Source organism: Gymnogyps californianus, chromosome 2, assembly GCF_018139145.2.
Source record: "Gymnogyps californianus isolate 813 chromosome 2, ASM1813914v2, whole genome shotgun sequence".
Classification (NCBI taxonomy): Eukaryota; Metazoa; Chordata; class Aves; order Accipitriformes; family Cathartidae; genus Gymnogyps; species Gymnogyps californianus.
This window is the reverse complement of record NC_059472.1, coordinates 141,103,546-141,125,161: the sequence shown is the minus strand read 5'-3', so window position 1 is coordinate 141,125,161 and position 21,616 is coordinate 141,103,546. Positions and strand designations below refer to the sequence as shown.

The window sequence follows — 21,616 nt, the reverse complement described above, 5'->3', positions numbered from 1 at the left end:
GCACCACCTGAGCTGTATGTTCCCTCAGATAGGTTTCAATGACTAGTTTTTAACTTCTCATTAAAAAATTAGAGCATTAGTTTCTGTGTAAGAATAAGTCGGGACAAGCTTAATAATTTTAAGTATTTCCAGAAATGCCATTATATCTGCAACCTGTCATTTTATATATGGCAGCCTTAAAAATATGCCATGTAAGCTTGAGACTGGGCAAACTGGTACGGCTGGCATACTGCGTTCCTGAAAGTGCCAGAAGCGTCTGAAATGGTGAGATGCAGAGATCCTAAGGAGAAGGGAGTAGTGGGGAAGCCAAATTGTTGCACCTGAAGCTGCTCTTCGGTGGTGAATGTTCTGCTCCCTGTCTGCGCCGCGTGCCAGGCCACCTTTTCACCTCCACGAAAGCTAAAGGACAGAAAGGCTGGAGTATGGACTACGCTCCGATGCGCTCTTGACCATGCCTGCTTGTGTCTGGTCCCTTGCAGGGACCTGCCTGACAGACAGGCAGGATTTTGTCTGTCATCAGGAGCCTTCTTTCTCCTCTGTCAGCATCTCCCAAACCTGCTGCGGACAGGAGGCTGGGTTGGAGAAGCACTGCAGTGTTTGGGAGCAGAGCTGCTCTTCAGGCAGGTTTCGGAGGGTTTCTCAGGAGCGGGTCCTCTCAGACCCGTTGTCACAAGTATTGCTGTTAGAAGTGTGCAGTGGGATAAGCACAATAGTTTGTTATGATTGCTTTTTCAAAGGCAGAAAAGGAAGTTAGAAACTCCTCTTTTATTCTTGAGAAGAAACCAAACTTTCCTGGGGAAGCTGATAAAATCCTGGAGAAAAATCACCTTGTTTGGAGAGAAATGTGGAACATTTTATTTCAGCTTAGCTTTCTCCCAGCCCCGCCCCCTCCCCCCCAAAAAAATAGTAGAAGTAACGAGAGCATGCTGAATAAAAATGTTTCGCGTGATGCTGGAGCAATGCAGTAAGTAGATCCTGTGTAAGCTTCTTGTGGTTCAGATGACAGTCCAAATCTTTAGCTGATGATTCAGTATTACGAACTAGCAGACCTTCAATAAGGTCAGCTGTTTTAACCTGTGAGGATACCCCAAACTTACTAGGTACTTGGCTGATATGGTGATGAGCATAGGTTAAGTGCCAGCACATATATAAGCTGGCATAAGCTGTGGATCTGTGGTGGGTCTCCATCTACAGTTTGGCATGTGCAGAGCCATTCTTTGAATAGCTCTGGAGAATATATTTTCCTCTTTCAGTGATGCAAGACAAAGAAAAGGTGAGGGCAGCAATAGAGTTAGGATCAGTTCCTAGGACTGAGTATTTTCTATTTTATTTAGAGGATTCAGTCATGATGTGGGCCTCTTGGATGCAGTCAGTAAACCATGTCTTATGTCCAGGACTACTTCTCTGGGTACAGGTGCGACAGCACAGATATCCCTGTCTGAATGTGGCCCACTGATGCACTGGGAAGTCCTAGAAGTATGACAGGAGACCCTGGTCACCACTTGTGGTCCTGGTTGGTGAAAAAGCATCAATGAACATTGAAAGCCCTGCTAATGGAGGTAGATGTCTTCAGGAAGGAAATCCATCAGTCCAGACGAATGGTATAGCCCAGCCAGCACTTGATACAACATTGTTTAACAAAGCCAATCTCTCCAACTGTTACCCAGTTTTCAAGTTGCACTTCTGCCTAGGTACTGCATTAAGTCCTGAGCCCTGTGATGGGGAGCAGTGTGTTGGTGGCAAAGATGGATAACATCTGGAGGCACATGCCTTTGAAGTTGGATCTCATCGTATAATTCCACGATGTCCTTGCAGTGGAGGGGTGGCCTGGGATGGTGTGGGCCACAGTGGAATAACTTGGTTTGTTCCTGCAGGGATGTAACCCAGAGTCAAAAGCAGGATCCAAACCCCAACATCCCAGCCTCTGGTGGGCATTATACTATACCTCAGCTCAGCATCTCTGTGTTCGAAAGTATATGTTGCAGGGGCAAAAAAAAATGCTTCACTTGCTCAGTTCTGCATTGCTTTCACAACTGGATACAAGTAGCCAGAGCTCCCAGCCATCCTAAAGGCTTGTCTGAGATCAGCACCTAGATTGACATGGCACACATTTTTGCTCTTGTAGAACCGCCCTGGTTTGAATGCATCTGCCTTCAGATCCTAGGAATAGCCATGCCCTTGGCACTTGTTCTGACTAATTCTGGGTTCCCTGTATGCCAGGTCAGGAAAAAAAAAAGTCTTTGCCTATTATATTGTGAAAGTGTGTGCTCATTCTCGTTCCTCCTGGGACGAGTCCTCCAGTTGAAGGTCAAGTTGATTGGGCCAGTCCCATGTGGGAGTTTTTAGATATGTTGTAATTTGTGTGTGTGGGAAGATTAGTGATAAGATTAAAATTGTGAAATCATGTGTTCTGAGGGTTGGTGCTGTGGACAGCCTCACAGGGCACCTGGAGAGGTTGCTTTGTTACCAAATACAAAGAATCACGGTTCTTGTGAACAGAATTTGTGGTTGCTGTGGATGAGTCTGAACCCAGTCAATCGATAGCTGGTTGGAGGTGGAAAAAGGGATTTTTTTGGACCTATTTTTTCCCCCACAATGACACCATGTGCAGACGTGGTTCTTGTCCAAGAAGAACACAGGGCCCCACATGGCTTAAAACCCATGGTGTTGAGTATTGAGTGAGAAATGCTCTTTCAGTGGCATATCGCTTTGCCCGTTGTGGTGTGGTTGAATGGAAGATGCAGCAGATGTTACCGACAGAGAGGTAGCTTAAGTAAAATACAGTCTGCATGTGCTCAAAGGAGAGATGGTGAGAAATTCCATGGAACTAAACACAGAACTGATTGCCTGATCTTGGGAGGCTTTGCAAATGTGTTCCTGTCCTCTGCTGGAGAACAGATTTCAGTATGGTGGCTGCAGTTCTTGGAGTCCACAGTGGGAAGCAATTTTGGGATCCTCCCTTTTTTGCCATATTCTTGGATAGGGCAGTTGAAGGGGTTGTGTTTGGTAGTGTGCAGGGACTGCCAAGACACTCAGGTCTGTACAGGAGGGATTTGCCTATGCAACTGTCCTGGGAAGAAGGACATAGGGAGGGAGGAGGGGTTGGCTAGGATCATGTGGGTCCCTCCCCAGCTGGAGCTGGTCTTCCAGCATCTCATTCCTCAGGAAAGGGTTAAGCTGGGCTCAGCTCCCAGGTCCTGGACTGGACCTTTTATTTTCTTGGTATGGTGATGATGTATGCCCTCTGCTCCAGCAGTGGGGCTCCCAGATGTGCCAGCAGCTGCACAGGGTGGAGGCAGCGCATGCTTCTCCACTCCCTGGCGGACTTGTAGGTTTTTAAGTTTTCGGTAAGCGTTGGCAAAAACTTTGTGGTTGATTCAGGGTTTGGGTTTTTTTGTTTCCTGAAGTAAAAACTGTAGCCAGATGTATGGGACCAAAAGATTTGCAGTATTCAACTTTCTGAACCAATAAGCAGCTTTGCTTTATGTATTAGGTATGTTGCGAGGAACTGTGTTGCAGTGAAAGGGAAGAAACGCGATGATTTAAACAGAAGCGTGTCCAGTTACTGCCAAATGAATAGACCAGGCAAAATTGCAGAATACTCATAAAGTGCATGCTTTTGTTTCTGAAAATCAGATTTTGTAAAAGTAGATGAGGACAGGTATGTTTTATTATATAATGAGACGCTGCCAACTCTTATGTTACAGGGTTTTTCGCTCCGCTAATTTTTTTTTTTTCCCTTTGAGAAAGGGAAAATTTCATTTAGTAACAGTTTGTTCCTGTATTTGCTGATCACTGCAGTCTTTGATACCTGGTGCTGTAGTAGACTGCATGATTCCTTTGTTGCCTGTGGCATAGCTTAATTGAAGGTACAAAAAGGAATTGTGGTGCTCTAATTAATCAATTTTAAATACCTGTCTTCCCATTTCAGCCATGTATTTTCCAGCACTCAGGAAATTTTTCTGTTTTTCTCTTATATGAGCCTACTGAATATTGGTTTTAAATCCACTGGAAGCTCCTCTGGAAGCTCAGCTCTGGCCACTGGAAGCTCCTCTGGAAGCTCAGCTCTGGCCACAGCTATGTGTAATGGCAGTGGAGAAATCCAGATGTGAGCCAGGCCTGTTCACCCTCGCTTTGCAGCAATGAACAGAGAAGTAGAAGTATCTTAAAGATACCCGAGGTGCTAGTGATGACGTGTTATCTGCCCCTTTGAACCGGCTTTATAGTGCTAAGCTGGAATGACTTTTTTTTCCTTAATTCTTAATGTCTCAAGCTTACATACCGCCCATTGGGAAAGGGAAAAGAGGAAAGCTAAACAATCTGAAATCTGTGTGTATTGACGTCTAAATGCGCACACATGCACAGAGTAGATTCAGGAGGGGTTATATGTAACATACCTGACATGGTTGATGTGTGTCTTTCTTTGTTCTGTCAAGTGCTTAGTACGTTTACAAGCAAAATAAAAGATCAGCAATGCAGTCCATGGAAAAAGAGCGTGGTGAGCATAAGTGCCTGCCATGGAGCCCATGCTCAGCCAGGTTCTTCAGTGTGGTCCTAACCTAATCTGTGTGTAATCCCACCAAGGCAAGGGGACCGGCAATGTGTTTAAATAGGGTAGGTGGAACTATTATTTTGCTTTTCAACATCTGTTTAAGGTTTTTAGGTATGCAATTAAAAAAAAAATAAAAGAGAAAATATAGTTGTATTTGACTTGGCTTTCTTTTTTCTTCTCAATGATATCTTCTGGCTGGCTTGAGGTGTCCTTTCATCCAGCAGTTTTTTTTCACTGGGCTGGTCACATCGTGTCCTGCAGGGGACATGTACAGCGGTTGGGTTCTGCACATGAAATGCATGAAAAGTTGGGGAGACCAAAATGAACTGAAGGGCAAAGACAGCGGAGCATGGGCTTCTGGACCTTTTCAAGGGGTGGGCATCGGCAGCCGTCCTGCCTGGTCTATGAGTGTCTGGCACGTTCTTCAAAGTTCGTGAATAAAGAACAAAGTTTCGAGAGTGACTTTCCTACCTTCTCTTTTTAAGTAATCCCACAACCACTCATTTCTTACTCAGAGGTGTTTGTTTAGTGTTCAAAAAGATGCTGATAAGAACAGCCTATCCCACTGTTTAATACCATTTATTTACCTAGGGCTTCTACGTGATTGCTTTCTAGTCCATGATTTCATTCTGTGCATCTCTCCTCTATGGAATGTGCTTGGGGTGATATCAATGAGCTTGTTTATATGGGCTAAATCAATCACATTTCAGATTAGACCTGTTAGTCCTCAATTATAATGGGGAAAAATGTAATAAAAAGAGATGGAGAGTAAACCAACGATACAACTTGGGGGGCATTTTTTCCTTCAAATGCAGTAAAGGCTTTTAAAAAAGATGTGGATATGTGTGGTAGTTCCTCATTCATTTGAGGTTTTCACAGGGGGGAAACAAGATTGAAAATTCTAAGTAGAGTAACAAAATGTTTTGGAAAAAATGTTTCCAGTAATCGTAGAAAAATATGGAAAGAAATCAAAGCTATTTTATTTCAAATCTTTATGTGAAAGTTCAGACCACACTCTCTAGATTCATTGCTACTAGCTGTAAAGTTTTAAGTTAGATGGATACTTAAATACTGTGGGGTTTCTTCCTGCTGTTTCCTCCATATTCTATGTGCTTCACTCACGTTATTATTTAGTATCTTGATGATGGCTTGAAAATATTGAAGCTTTACAAGGAACTGCCATCTAGATTATAATTTTATAACTTGTTGGTTTGGGGTTTGTAAAATGAATAATGCTGCTTTAAAAAGCTTAAGTCAAAATTACTTCATTTTTGTTCTTTAATTATCTGGATATTCTGCTTTTAGGACTTTTTTTTTTTCCTGCCAAGTGTTTTTCACAGGGTCATGAAATGGATGTCTACACTTAAATTGAACTTTTTCGGTTCAACCCTGTATCATTGTGGAAAACCTTTTCTTGGCTTGATCCCAGCAACAGTCTGATGACAGCTCAGAGTACAGAAGTTTCCATATCATCATTGAGGCCCAGTCCCAAATCCCATGCTCAAATAGGCCAAATTCTTCAGTGACAACTCTTGTAGACAGTCATTTGCCCAGGTGTCATGTCATACATTTGGCTGGGTAGTCAAGTGTGAATACAGAATAAGAGGTGCAGATTGTATACGAATGCCAAATCTTCCATGTTTTGGGGAAGAGGGAGACTTGCCTTCCTCATGCAAAGGGGAGAAGTGTTTTGGCAGCATCTAGGACATTTGCTACCTTGACAGGACCCCTTGCATAGCAGTGAGTCATTTTTTACATGGATCTCCTAGGTGAGTCTTAACCAATAAGAAAGGGTATGTTTTTATAAGAGAAGGAGTGAGGGCTATCCCCCTTGTTTCAATTAGTATTAAAAAAAACCCCAAAACCCAAAAAAAGCAATCCCCAGAAAACGGTCCTGCAAAACTTCTGGAAATCTTCACCCTGTGGTGGTGATGCATCCTGAAAGAGGAAGCGGTAGGTTGCAGCTTTGCTCTCTAGATCACTTCAGACCTCGGGCAAGCTGATAATATTGGATTTTGGTCGCCAGAAGAAAGTGCACTAAATAACTTTGTATGAGCAGGCAAGGTTAGCACTGCAGGGAATGTTTTCTGCCTGCTGTGTGGTTAAATCGTATTTGTGCGATGAGGTTATTTTTAACCTGTTGTGGTCTTCTGAGTCATTACTGCCTCTGCTTCTGCACATGATGTCATTGGAGACCAAATGATTGCCTCTTCTGTTGGGGCGCTGACCGCTGCAGATCCAGGCTTGCCACCACCAGGCTGGGTGATCCAGGCACTTGGGCAGCTCCTGGCTTCTGCTAGGATCTCCTAGCATGGGTCATGGGGACTGGAAGCACAGGAGCAGCTGCCATCCTGCCAGCCTCCTCACGAGTGCAGGAGGGACAGCAGGACCCTGCTTTGTCCACCACCTGCCAGTAGACATCGTCATCAGCGAGGTGCCGTGGCAGAAGTGTCAGTCTTTCCACAGCCTCTCTAGTAGGTAGCAGCTCTGAGGAGCTGACCTCCTTCTCTCACCCACCTGGATTTGCCCTGGTTCTGTCCTGAATGTGTTTCCACATCCCAGTCTCCTTCCCTGCACCCTTTCCCTACCTTTCTGAGGAGTATTACTGGGAAAGGATTGACCACTAAACTTTGTTTAGGGCTTTGGAGGAGTTGTGAGGGAGTCAAGGAGGGCCGTGGCCTCCAAGCCCAGGAGCGAGAAGAAACAGGGAATATACACTGGAAAACTCAATCTGTCGTGCTTGGGATGCATCCCTTGGGGGAACCCAAACGGAGACCAACGTGTGGGAAATGAACAGCTGCTGTTTGGATGTATAAGGCCCCCTCTGAGGAGCAGCTGCAAGGACCTGCACAGGCTGCGGCGTGGCGGCCAGCAAGGAGCTTGCTGGTGGGGTCCTGGCTGCCTTGCACCCATGGGGTGGGTTTTGGCGGCCAGGTTTGGTAGCACCCATGGGTGGCCCATGGGTTTGACCACCTCAGCTCTGCCTTACGTCTTGCTAAAGCACTGCCTCGTCCTCAGCACCAGCATCCCAACGATGCTGAGTTGTCTCGCAGTGCAGTTGTTGCTGCCGGTGGTTGTGAATAAAACTACAAGGAGAAATGTTGTTTTGTGGGCTGTTAATTATTTTCTTTAGTTATGGCTGGTTTCGAAGGCAAAAGGCTCTCTGGTCTGTTACCTCCTTCCTTTCAAGTCAGTGATATGCTAATATCTAGATATAACCACTGAAGAACTGTCATTAGTGGTTTGTTGCTTATTTATTTGCTTTTTTGTTACAGTAAAGATCCTATTAATTGTGTCATCTTTGGTTATTATATTAATAGAGCTAAGTTCAATTACTGTAACTTAATATAAAGGGACAAAATGCTCCTCGTAACATAGTATGGTACAGCTATGTGGCACCACTAAATCCATTTAATCTTCTTAATACAAAATACGTTTTTCTCAGACATTTTCTCTTGCATTTCTAGTAAGTCAGTCTAGTCTCAGCTTAGGTATAACTCACAGGAAGCTTTAGTAAAAATTTCTGTCATTTTGTAAGAATTCAGTTTATTTTTTTCTTTTCAAGATTCATCATCTTGCTAATTGTGTGCTGAAATACTACCACTGTACAGTATTATAAGGGATAGATATAAGAGGTATTGTGTGTAGAAGTGGTACAGCCTTTAATTTCTGATTTGAATTGCTTGATAGAAGGTAAACTTGCTGGTGAATAATGGAAAGAAATCTTTAATTACTGTAAGGGACATCTGTATACACTCTCAGTACCCAAATTAATTCAATTACAGTTTCTACTGTTGTAGAAATATTGTATTTATTTTAGAATACAGTGAGAATTAAGTGACAATTGCTAATGTTTCTGGCTAGGTGCTGGTACAATATCAGCACAAAATACTGAGCATCATGTGAAGGAAAATCCCCAAATATGCATTTTTGTTTCTTTTCTCATTTAAATAGTGTACTAACTTCCAGTGGAAAATAATCAAAATGTGCAACTGTCTGGCAATGCTTTGGGGAGATATTTTCATTGCCCTGTTTTAGAGAGAAATTAGAATAATCTATAACAAAAAAAAAAAATCTGAATTTCTGTCTCTATCCCCTCCCCAACCCTGCCACCACATTTCCCCATTCCTGGGCAGGAAGCTATGGGTGCTATTTCCACAAAACTTTGTCAAGACTACTTTAAATAAAAACACTTTTATTTTTCTTACCATCATTCAACACAAAGTGAGTTTGTTGGCTCAATCAGTTTGCGACTGAGCAAATATCCACAGTGGGTTTTGAAATCATTCACAGCTGATATCAGCCCTGAAGTCATTCTTTTGGAGGCTCCCCCAAGAGCGGCCCGGAGAGCGGCCTGAACCAAGGCTGCCTCCAGGGCTGAGTCCTTCAGGTTTGCATCTTCATGGTTCAGATGAAGCAGCCTGAGAAAAACACTGGTCCCATACATGAGACTTACTGTGCCCTCGCTGTCAAGAAAATAAGAGTTCTGTTGTGGTTTACTGGTACTTTATCAGCAGGTGGGAAAGATATATGGCTCCTAAATCAACTTTACATCCCAAATGCTATTGAGATTTGGCCAGCTAGATTAGGTGAAAAGATTTCCTTTGTGGCTGGGAATATCTGTCAGATAGCATCTGTAGTATGCAGTGTTAAAATATTCCTACTGAGAGGAGTCTTGGGTCTTGTTATAGTCAGTATCCTAGTGATGCAAGTTGAAATGCTATCACCCATGATTTCCACATTTCTCATGATAAAACATATAAAAATAAGCAGACCAGCTGCTCAAGTACTGCTGAAAGCTCGCTTCTGTATATTTGCCAAACACTGCATGTATACCTTATGATTTAGGTTAAGGTGCCTGCATAATTTGTGCCTGCAGCTCTTAGTGTTTGCTTCTAAAAGTTGTGTGCATTCAAAAAAACATAAATAAATTCAAAGTTAATTAATGAAGATTTAAAGTAATTCAAGCATGAAATATTTCTCTGGGGGCACAGATGTGAGGAAGTCGCCAAAGCCAAGGGAAGGGGCAAATCAAATGGTTAGGTATGCAGCATTATTTGACCTGCATTGAAATAAACCTGTCTTTAGCAATGTTTTAAGTGCATGTTGTGTAATTGCTTGTGTTCCTTCAGTCATTGCTGGCTTGACCCTCTGAAAATATGTCTCTCTGTTTCAGTTTGCTTTTATATGAAGGAATGATAATATCCAATAATCAGTACTGAAGCATCAGCCAGTTGACCAGCTCTGCAGTTCTTCAGCAACGTGGCTTATGTTTGTATGTGGTAGTACAAGGGGAGGTGTTCCCCCAAGTCCTCTTATGATTGTAAATAGCATGTGTGATTTTTGCAAACAATTTGTGTCTAAAGGACCTATTTAATTTCTTTGCAAAAATACAGTTTAAAGTGGATGGTCCAATGGCTAGGAAAAAATTGTGGATATCAGTATCTGGACTGTGATATTCATTTTTTTCTGGAACTTAGAGGCAGACATTGTTTGTGGTTTGTCCAGTGAGGTTGTCTTTAGTTTTTTTGTTGTGTCATGCAAGGGAGATCTTGTTTTACTCGACACAGCAAACTTCACCTGGTAATAATTAAACTTCAGCTCTGTTAAACAATTTGAGTTTTACTCAAAGGCACAGGAGCAAGCAGGTTATAATCTGCAGAAATCATGTAAAATAACTTCTCTTACGCCTTAGTCATTCTTCTGACTCTGTTTAACTTCAAAGGTAGCTTTGTATGTAGGCTGTGAAACACTTGGCCCGGTATCAGCCGTAACAAGCACAAAACTCTGTTAGTACGTTCACTTCATACTTTTGCCGAGATCCATCAAAACACTGGGATAACTTTCTGTACGTACTTCATAACCTCTTTTAGGCATTTCCCTGGATGTTATCCGATAAGCATTACCAGATGTTACTACAATCAAAAAGGTGTTTCACCACCTGTAACTCAACATTGAGGGTCAGCATCCTAGAATCTGAGCATCTAGGATATGGCAATATAGAAGTTAAATGTGGGCTCTCCTAGATAGTGTCCTGGTGAGTATTTTGTTACTGTTAATCACGAGGCCTACGTTATTCAGTATGAGAGAGGGAGAGAGATGATAATTACTGAATGAGTTGAACATTCAGTATATACATTTCTCAGAATTTGGTGAGAGAAGTGAAAAAGTGATTTTTTTCTGTTACCAACAGTGAAGTATCCTTATTTCTGTGGCCGACTGGGAAGCAGAAAGCAGCCATATATGGGCTGAAATTCTCCGAAGAATGTGCAATAAATAGATAGTTCGGAAGAAGGCTCCGCATGGTCTCATGAGCACAGCAGTTTGGGAAGGAGAGGAGTCTATTTTCAGCTCAAGAAATAGTTAGCACCACAGGACTTGTTTATTTAGTGTGGAGAAAAGACTAAGAGGAGTAAGTTCTTAAAATAATAAATTCCCTCTTTGTGAAACAGCGTAGCAGTAAAATTGTCACAGATTAAAGGCATTACCTCTCTATTGGGAATTGGTGTTTGTTTTGGTAAGGTTTGGTTTCGGGGAAGGATGGTGGCTTTTTGTTTCGCATTTGGACCCCCTTGTGCCTGCTGACCTGGGTGCGCGGTGCACTTGGCAGCATGGCAGAAGCAGCTTGTGCCAACCCCTCGTTTGGCTTGTAGAGGTAGGCAGAGGTGGACACTATACAACTGATGCCTTTTGAGAGCTATTGAAACTGCGTCTGCCTCGTGTCAGGTTGGTAGGCAGCAAGAATGAGGTGGCAGAAGCGCGAACGCCTGGTGCACCCTGTGGCGTGAGGCTGTTTGGCACGGAGCCGGCTCTGTTTGGGAGTTACTGCCAGGCTTAGAGGTCGGCTGCAAAACTGCAGGTTGCCCATTTTGCTCCCTTCCCATGGCCATGGAAATCTGGGACTTTGTGGGGTGAGATGTCCAACCCTTGTGCTCTGAAACCTGAAAGTGTTACTGAATGTAGTGGCTGTACTCTGGATGTGTTTGGCTCGCAGCACCTGGAAGGAAAGACAGCAGCCTGAATAGAGCACGGGCAGTAGCCAGGCAGCTTAGGACATTGACTTTTGGAAGGTGTGTGGCAATAGCCCACTTGAGAGTTGCCCAGGGGCTACACTTGGAAATACTGTAGATCTGGAAGACAACCATATTTTTCCAGTACATGTTTTGTCAGATTCTAGGGCAGTCTAAATGCAGACTGGACACAAGCGCCCTGAACGGCGCTGATGTCCTTGACAGCGTTTCAGGCAAAGGGAGGGGAAATGAGGTCTCTCCTACTTGCCTGTCTTGTGTACCATGTGTGGTCATCGTGAACAGATCATCAACCTTCTCTGGCAAGGTCCGTCTGAGGACAATCCAGGTTTCCCTTCCTGTCACTTTCTAGAAACTGTACCCAGAAAAGTAACAAATGGTGAGGGGGAACTGCCACTTTCATAGGTCTTGGAGAGGCTTAAACCAGCCCTGATGACTTCCTGTTGTAGTAGTTGTAATTGCTAAAATAATTATTTATATTTGCCTTATTGCATCTGTTGTAATAGTTGTGGGTGGGTGGAGAATAAGGACATCCAACAGGAAGTAAGAAAATTAATGTGCTTTCAAAATTTTCCCTGTACGTTTTTTTTTCTTTCTAAATTGAAGTTTTTAGACAAAAGTAGTCAAAGGTGTTTCTGTAGGAAAGTCTATGTTAATAACTTTTAAAATTTATTTTTCAAATCTAGATCATCGACAAGGAGATTAATCCCTTTGTGGACAAGTGGGAAGAAGAAGGACAGTTCCCAGCACATAAAGTATTTAAAATTCTGGGACAGGCTGGATTCCTTGGTGTGGATAAGCCAACAGGTAGGAGAGTGTATAACTCCTGAGTATTGATGTTGACGGTGATAGACTCATTACATTATCTCAAATCACTTTTGCCCCAGATCAAAACATGGTTCGGAATTCAGTGCAAAGTTTACTTATATTCCTCAGTCACAGGCATGCTGGTTACCAGCTGTGCAAATACGGAAAATAATGTTGCTGAGTGCTCAAGTTGATGTTCTCCTAAATATAAATGTTAAAAACCTGCGTGACTGTTATTTTAAAGTCAGTGAAATGAACATCACTTCAGTTTTCAACATACGATCTGTATATAACTTTTCTTCTGGATCCGGACACATATGGAATAGTCTCAATCTTCATTAAAGAAACCACAATTTGAAGGCATTGAAAGTGTTGTAAGATTTGGTCTATTATACTTCCTTAACCTGTAACCTCTACATCATTGTAATGTATTCTGTCTCGCCATTCAGAGGATGAGGTTTGTGGGGGTTTTAGGCCATTATATCCTAGACTGTCTTTAAAATGCACTATTCCAGCCCACAGAAGCATGTACAGAACAAGAAGCTGATGATACACACAGCAAGGACAGAGCAAGTTTCACGTGTACATATATATATTGGTGAGGAAAAAAGTCAAGAAGTCCAGAGGAATAGGAGATATTTCTGCTGTTCAGCTAAAATACATACTCCCCTAGTTTTTTTGTTTGTATGGGATGTAATATATACTTGTTATCTTTTCAAATGCTACTGTTACATGTTCCTGTCAGAATTCTCTGGGTTTTTTTCCCCCATTTTCTTATTCGTGGTTAAAATGTTTAAAACAAAAGCAAGTTTGCATAGGCAAACCTTTAGCAATCTAAGAAGAGAGTTAACTCTGTCCCAGCCGAAACCAGGACAATGGTGAATTCAGAGCAGCTCGAAGTGACAATGTTTGAACAGTTAACTGCAGATAATCATCTATATGGAGCAGCTCGCACAACCTCAGCTATGCCACACCACATCATTATGTTGCTAAGGGACAGGGTTTGAACCGTGGAACAAATTATGTCTTTTTACCACTTTCAGAGGAGATTTTTCCTCTTGAAATGAACTTTCGTATTCTTATACATTCCAACATGGAAGTTTTTTTCTCTAGCTGTTCAGCTGTTGGAGCTTGCTGAACTGTTTAGCTGTGATTGTCTGACAAATCCAATTAGGTCTGAGCTGGTATTTCTTTACAAAAATGCTGACGGTTTGAGATTATACTTAAGATCTATTTAAAGGACAAATAGGATTACTGGGGGAGGGAGAAAACCACCTCTACCTTCTGCTATAATTGTTTGATAGGCAGATTTGAGATGTGTCTCAGTGGGGTCTCCTTCACACTGCTAATATTCATGTTGGTTGTAATAACGGTGCGTTGCATTGCTGCCAGATTACAACCCCATCTTCTTGTTATATTCATCTCAGGCCATGCAGAGGCCTCGGCTGGAGTAAGGAACCTCAGGGCTGAGCATGCTGCTCATAAAACATTGTGGAGGTGGGAACTTTGTATAATGCTCACAAAATAGCTCGGACAAGAAATAACTGGAGTGAAATCTAGTGAAGAGGAGACTTGCAGAGGCAAAGATGGGCACAGAAGGTAGCATGCATGGACTACGCTTGCCATGATTAAGAATATTTTAGCTTTGGCTTTGACACTTGTATCTAGCTGTTAATCTAATTTGTTGGGCCTCTGCAGTTGCATTTTATAAAAGCTATAAAAAACTGGATAAAATTCTCAGCAACACGTGGTCCATCTCAGTTCATCTTCTGGAGCAAGGTATTGTTGGGTACAGAAAATGCACCAACTCCCTGGAAGATGCTGCCTTTGCAGCACTCAGTTGTGCAACAGAATGTCACCAGATCCAGCTTTGCTCTGTAATGGTATAGTACCACCAGGTACATCCTGAAAGTCCTGAAACTTTCTTGTGATGGTAAGTGAAACAGTCAGGTGTGTAACAGTGCAGTCTCAACAGCAGGACTTTGGCAAAGCCTGAAATTCTTTATCTTCTACACTTCCACGAAGTGCTTATGCTTGCTGTATGATTAGTGTGTACTGGTAGTAGTTATCAAAAATAACATTAAGAGATATACCTTTTATACTCTGCTCAGCCACTTCTATTATTTACCTACTGTGTGTAGAGGAAGACAAGTTTTATGAGATTTGAGGAAGCCAGGAGCAGCTGGGAGTTTTGGAGGGATGTTGGGGGAGGTCTGGAGAAGAGAGGTTAAATTGGTTTGAGGAGAGCAATTGCGACGCAGAGCCGTGTGAGTAACAACCTGCCCTACTTTCTCTTTCCAGCACAAACCAAAATTATAATTATCATGTATCCTTTCAAACCCAGATCATAAAGCATTCTTTTTAAAGAAGACTGAATTTTTCGTTAATTCACTTTAGTAGCAGCTGCAATTTTGAAATACAAGTTTTTCTGAATTTGTTTCCCAAGGTCATTCTGTCGAGTACATTTTTTTTTTCCTGTGAAATTAATTTTGAAGCTTTCTGATTGGGCAGAAACAGGTCACAAACTTGTTTTGCTTAGATAGAAGGAAACATCTGTTGGAACTCAGATTTGTTGAAACTGGACTTTTTCCTGTGTAAACACCATTCCCTTTATGAACAATGAGCTGCTTAATGGGAGTCAGGTTTTTAAAAGAACGTGCCTTGCATATGTCCCTTATCATTGGAAACTTTCTCTGTGTGGAGAACTGATTTGGGGCACCATTTGTATTGCAAAGGCTCCATCAATTCCCACCATATGCAGCTGTGGGCTACGAACTTGTCAAGGTTTTTCCTGTATATTTTTTCGCAGTTGTTTACGATTGTAGTGAATATTGGCTGTAAGTACAGTAGTTTAGGATGTTAGTTGGAGGGGTCATGTAAACACTGTGGGCAAGGCCTAGCCATGCACCCATAATTGGAGAATCCTTAAGACGATCAATGGATTTAACTTACTACACTGTCTGATCAGTCCTCTGCCAGAGAAAGGTTCTTCTCTTTGAACCATTTCTCTGCTTGGTATTCTTTACGCAACTCAAAGATAGTGCATATGCTGGTTTTCCTTGGGAAAAAGTGTGGGTTTTTTCTGTTATATTAGGAAATTCTTCCTACTAGTAAAATACGTGCTGAAAAAGTGAACATCATTTATGCATAAAAAGTGTCTTTTTGCTCTATGCAAAATGTGTTTTACAGAATCACTCAGTTCAGCCTGAAGTATTTAGTTTGAGGGGAAAAAAACCCCAACATCTCTATATACTTATTATTCTTCATTTGTGTTTACTGTGTGTTTCTCCTTAAATTATACAGTTTCTGGGCTATTGAGGTACTGACAGTCCAAAAACTAAGAGCAGAAAATATTAGGGTAGGCAGCAAAAATATTTTAAACAGTCTTGGTAGTTGGCCATTGTCTGTTTTGCTAAGGGAAGTGGGCAAGACATATTCTTTGGAGTGTTTTATGTGCAGATTAGATGAGATACTGGAGTAAAAGCTGAGAAGATCTATGCAGTCATTTGTGATCTTATGGTTTATGAATCAAAGTCTTGGCTGTTCCTAAATTTTAGGATGTGTTGCCCAAGACACAGGCTCAAAACGTACTGTTGCATGCCTGTGCACGCCGACGCAGATGATTAAAAGTTGTTTTTATCAGCTGATGCAAAAGTACAGGAATCCTCCTGTAAAGGCTCAGGGAAAGCAAAGAGGAGGGGAGAGAAAGGTTTGTAAGAGGGCAGTGTCTGCTGTCCTGCATATTCACATAGCATCACTGTGACACATGAGCGATAATGATGCCCGCTCTGGGTGTTTCATTAGTGTTTTCACTGGCAGTCCTGTAGGAATATTTAGCAGAATGCATTAGCATGTAGAAATAATTATGACAGGTATGTCCAAATAGTAGCCTTCATTTATTCCTGTCAAACACTTAGCAATGCACTTGCAGAAATATGTTCTTAAATATGTCAGGAAAATCAGGAAACTATGTGGTAAGACTTGTACATAGATGGGAAAGTATAGTGTTACATTATCTCCTTCCCCTACTGCTGGGATATATGCTGGATACGGGACTGGAGAAAGTAATAAGCAGTATGTTCTTGTCACTTGAGACAGATAAGCAACTGATGAAACAAAACGAGTGTTTCAAATGATTGATTGCACTGCAATTGGAAAATGATGCAATATCTTTCCTTAAGAAAGCCTGTTTATTGCAAGTGTCTGTGTGTTCAATGTGGGAAAATAGATCTAGACTATCCTCTAAGGTTAATTTTGTTGTTTTCTTCACAAGTATACATTTCTCTGGTAAGATGAGACCTTCTGAGAGTTTGGTAGTGGAGAGTCACTTGGAAAGAGTGTGTGGGGTTCTTTCTTTTTTTCTTTTTCCCTTTCTGTAATACTAAGCCTTGTTATATGGAATGAGCAAAAGAAGGACCTGGGAGGAGCAGTGAATTCTGTCACTAGAAAGGGATTTAGTAGTTCAGGTGAAACAGGGTTTTATGGCCTCTAAGAGAGTAACTGAAATAAACTTTTTCAGGAGTGTCTATGGATAGAAGCTAAACGGGATATATTGCTCAGAAAATAATTCATTTGCCCAAAACCATTTCTGTATGGCAGGGGTGGACCAGCTGCAATGCTTGTGCTTGGTTTAGTAGATTTAAGCATAGCCAGCTGAACTAATTGCTTGATCTCTTTCTCACTTACGAAGGGGTGCAATAGTAGTTAATTAATAATAGTTGCGCTCTAAAAGTTTGCGAGAGAAGCCATTGTGCCATGTTTTCGGATACCAATGAACCGGTAAATCAGCACTCTGAAATGTTTACCAGCTATGAGGTATACCTGTTTTGCAATCAAGAAATAATTTCGATAAGCCTCTAAAAAACAATAGACCAAAATCAGTAACTGCTTTATTTGAATCAAATTGATGACAAAATTAGTGATGGATGGCAGTGGTTTGGAGGCCTTGGTCAGATAAGTATAAGAAATTTCAGGTGCTTATCTGACCTTCTTAATTTGGTGGATTGGATTGAAATCTCAGGAAAACAGGTTTTTGTATGTGTAGATATAAGTTCTGTGTGGCTGAGACTTTTTTCCCTCCCCTCTTGTGAAATGCTGACAATTCAAGTCCCATCTAGCATCTTGCAAGTGCAGGATGAGATGCAGTTGAAAATGGTAAGGGGGAGACAGTTTGCTTGGTGCATTTCACAGATCATCAGATATTTTGATCAGACAAGGAAATGAGCACTTGAGTTCATCTTTGGTTTTTCTTGACTCTGCACATGACTTGGAAACGCGAGTGCTTCATTCTTTGTGGCTGGTTAGGAAGTGCAGCAGTACCTCTGGGAATAGGTTGTTCAGCTATCAACAGCAGTTTTGTAGAAACACCCAGCAGGGAACAGACTCACTGAAGGACAGCAAGTCTTTGTGAAAGAGATAATCTTCCTTTAAATGTGTTGTTGATAGGTGGATCAGATTAGTTCCTGGGATTCTGGTTTTGTACTCGAGATAAGGCAAATCCTCACACTTGTGACTTGTAAGGCAGGACACAGCGGTAACTCATCCAGTTCAGGTATGCGTATACCAGTACCTCAGGGGCAGACTAGGAATTTCTGAAATCTGGTACATGTACCACTGATAGTTACAGGTTATGTCAAAATGGTATTGAGAAAGAAATTAAAAATGCCTCTTTCCTGGAAGAAGTTAAAAGTATCTAACTGGGGACAAATGCTGAGCTACATACGTGCAGTTAAGCGCTTGAGCTCTTGACGCACAGTTCTCACTGCATACCTGCTGAGTCAAATTTGCTTCTGGCTATCACAGGCTTTGCACAAACTGGCAGATCCACGTGGTGTCTTGAAGCTGACTAGGAGCACTTAGTCTCCGTTTGTAGATAAGAGACAGTTACAAGCAGCTGTCACTGTTCCGTCCCCTTTCTGCACGACGTGCGGAGTTGTGCTCTGGGTGGTGCAGGAGAGTCTGTCCTTCTCTTGTACTTGACTTTAGGTTAAGCATGCACCAACATGAGTGCTTTCTATGAGGCTTGTTAATGAGGTTTCAAGGTTGCACAAAACTGTATGGATTCACGTACCAAGTATGTGTCTTTAGGGGAACGCAGTCCGGAAATGCAGATGGAAAAGCCAGGGGGGAAAAGTAAAGGTACAGCTGTGATGTTGTTGGAAGGTCGCACTGAAATGGAGCATCAGAGTGAGAACCTCTGTTTCCAGAATCCAAACTGTGGTCCTATCTACTGCCTAACTGGTTCTGACTTTTTTATGTACTAATGCCTCAAGCTTCAGGACAGATGAATCTCATCACTAGCTAGAGTTTTCTATTCTCCCTAATGCTGAAGTTGAAACAATAATAGTTTTCTTCTATAAAAACATGAGAGGAGGACCTGCATACTGCTCTGAGGTACAGGTGCTGAATCAGGAGCCAGATCTAACCTGTGGAAGAGAACTAATTTGACTAGTTGGCACTGAACTGGACCAAAAGCCAGATGGAATTTCTCAGCATAACATCATGATGAAACACCGGAAGAAGCAATCAAGACTCTTAGTAGTATCTTGTGCTTATTTATTTGGAGGTTGACCTGTTCCAGAAGCTGTGCACTAAACACTGTTAGATTGGGTTGAATAGTTCAATTAACTTTTGTGACTTCTTTGTTTTATCCTTGTGTGGGGTGTTCTTGTTTTTGTTTTTCTCCTGTTCCCATGCTTCTGAAGGTCTCTGTGTATAACTTGAGTTTGAATTTCCTTCAGTTTTGTAGAAAATGGGGGTTTGGGGGTTTTTGAAGAGGCAAATCTGCTAAAAATCTGGTGTTCTTAATTTTATAATTGTGAATAGGAAAAGAGTGCACACTAAAGAGAGCAGCTGAATAGATTAAAGAAATATGAAATATTATAACACCTGAAAAGAGTATAGGGGTTGGGACATTATCAAGTAAGACATACTGTTTGGGAGTTTCCATTAGAAGTGTTGAGTTTATCCTTTACTTCTGTGGATCGAATGGCAAGACTGTCTCTTGACAAAGCATGGGCCAATGAATGAGCTTATACTAAAATAACTTTGGTATTGTAAGTCTCTCTAATTTACACATAACTGTCTTTTCCCAGTCTCCACAGTTTGATGCTAGATTCTTGACATCTGTCATATACCCAGATGGCATAATCGGAAAGCTTTCTGAAAGGTATAAATGCACCTTTTATACTTTGAGACATGTCAGTACGCCAACTGTGGTGAGCATGGGAAAATTACCTATGTGAAACATAGACTTGATTCGCTTTTACCCACTCACTTTTGCATTATTAACTGCCAGGAGTGAAGGTTGATTTCTTTCCTGGGGCTGAAATGGGGAAAAATATTGTGAAACAGTCATTCTGAGGTTGACATGGAAAATCTCCGAAGAGTTGTTGACTTGTCAACACTTGCAGATCCCATAGGTCAATAACCCAGTCACAAACTTTGAATGACATCTGGCTTGAAGAGATGATTAACACGATTGCAGTAAAACTCTGTTGTTCCTAGGTAAGTGTTTCTATGCCCAACATTTGAGCAAGATAAGAAGCTGGTGTCCAGGCTGTGCGAAACCTGACCATGTGTAGCTGAATAAGAAGAGATGAAAGAATGAAATTAATGAATAAGAAGAAATGATGATTTTTGTTGTTTTTAAACCTCTATACAACTTTAAAGAAAGAAATATCCATCTAGTTGGTTCAGCCCAATGTTGCCCAGTTGTTTTGGTTTTAACGTATTTCAAAGGCCTGTCCACACTTTCTGTGCAAAGTTCATATTTCAAATCTTACTATTTAAAATAACACTGCTGTAGCCCAATGCTGAGATGTCATAAGCACTACTCAGGAGATCTTGCTGCAATAGGGGGGCTTTCTACTGCGAAGACTTTTACTTCTTTTTCTGTCAAATAATTGCCACTGCTGTGGGGATTGCTGGTGGGAAGGCTGCTTTGAGGTGCTCGTATGTACATGCCTCAAACTTCTGAATGCATGGAAACCTGCACTCAGATTTGGAGTTAGTAAGGGATTTGGATTAGTTCCCCCGCATGTGTGGTTCCCTCTAGCAGAGGACAGCCGTCAGTTTGTGACCCAGCCGTGAAGCTCAGTCTGGGGAGCACCATGCCCCCCCAGTGCACCTTCCTGACCCCAAAGCTTTGGCCTCAGACAGCCATACATACGTACAGCAGAGAAGAAGCATGGGTCTGCTTCTCCTGCGCTGCTGTTACAAGAGGCAGCATCCTGTTCCCCAGCATTGCTCTGAAGTTTGTTGGCAGTTACTCAGTTCTGTAACATTTCCCAGGAACTAAGGGGTTCAGCGGTGCCTCGGGGCTGGCAGTCTCCCAGAGGGTGGCCGAGCTGAGCTGTGCCTGGAGCTCGGACCTACCAGAGGGAAGTTTTCTATCTGTCTGACGTACAAGTTTTCTGTCCCTGCCAGTACTCAGGGTTCTTGCCTCACACATAAAATTATTTAATCTGGAGTCTTCTGTACACCACTAAATGACTAATTATTATTTTGGCTTATTTTCACATGAATAAGGATTATTCATGAGTCAGAGAGTTTTTACAATTAGGTTCATCGACCTGTTCCTAGAAACCATAAATGGTCTGTGAAGCAGACAACTTCTCAGCAAAGCATTTAGATACATGCTTAAATGTTGTGCTTTAAGAAATAAGATTTGAGAGTGCCCTTTGCTAAAAGAAGAAATAAATCTAGAATAGATTTATCCAGTCTTTTTAAATCTATCATAAAATAAATGTTTGGACTTTCTCTCATGGACAGCATATTCCTGGCAGTTGACAGAGTCAACCAGAAAAGCTGGTGCTCCTTGGCCTGTCAGCTACTCCTCAAACCTTTGATCATGCAGCACAAGATATGTTTAACCCTTTTATTTAAATATATGCTTAAATGCATTAAATGTCTGGTCTTATTGCTTTGGTTCCTAAAGGACATGGCTGTGAACTGGTTGCTGCTTGATATCAGGTACTCACGCTTCAGCTGTTTTTTCTAATGTAATCTATAATGTCCAAGGAGAACAACACAAACGTTGTTTCCTGCAAACTGTAATCCAACATAGAGAGGACATTGATAAGATATGATGAATTGATAGCTATTTTTCTTAGAATTTGGAATGAAAGCAAAGGAAATTATTTGATTTGTGCTCGAGTTTTTCAAATTTTCCTTTTTTGTGCACCTCATAGGACCGAAAAAGAATATAGGCAAATGTGCCTTTTTGAAG

At 41.8% G+C, this 21,616-nt stretch overlaps 1 protein-coding gene across 1 annotated transcript in view; it reads left to right on the top strand.

The window, feature by feature from the left end:
- Positions 1-21,616, top strand: part of LOC127012927 (probable acyl-CoA dehydrogenase 6) — an 88,362-nt gene that overhangs the window by 4,874 nt on the left and 61,872 nt on the right. Inside the window, exon 2 of the mRNA XM_050891385.1 lies at positions 12,267-12,387. Coding sequence (XP_050747342.1) covers positions 12,267-12,387 — 121 coding nt within the window. The remainder of the gene's footprint in view (positions 1-12,266; positions 12,388-21,616) is intronic.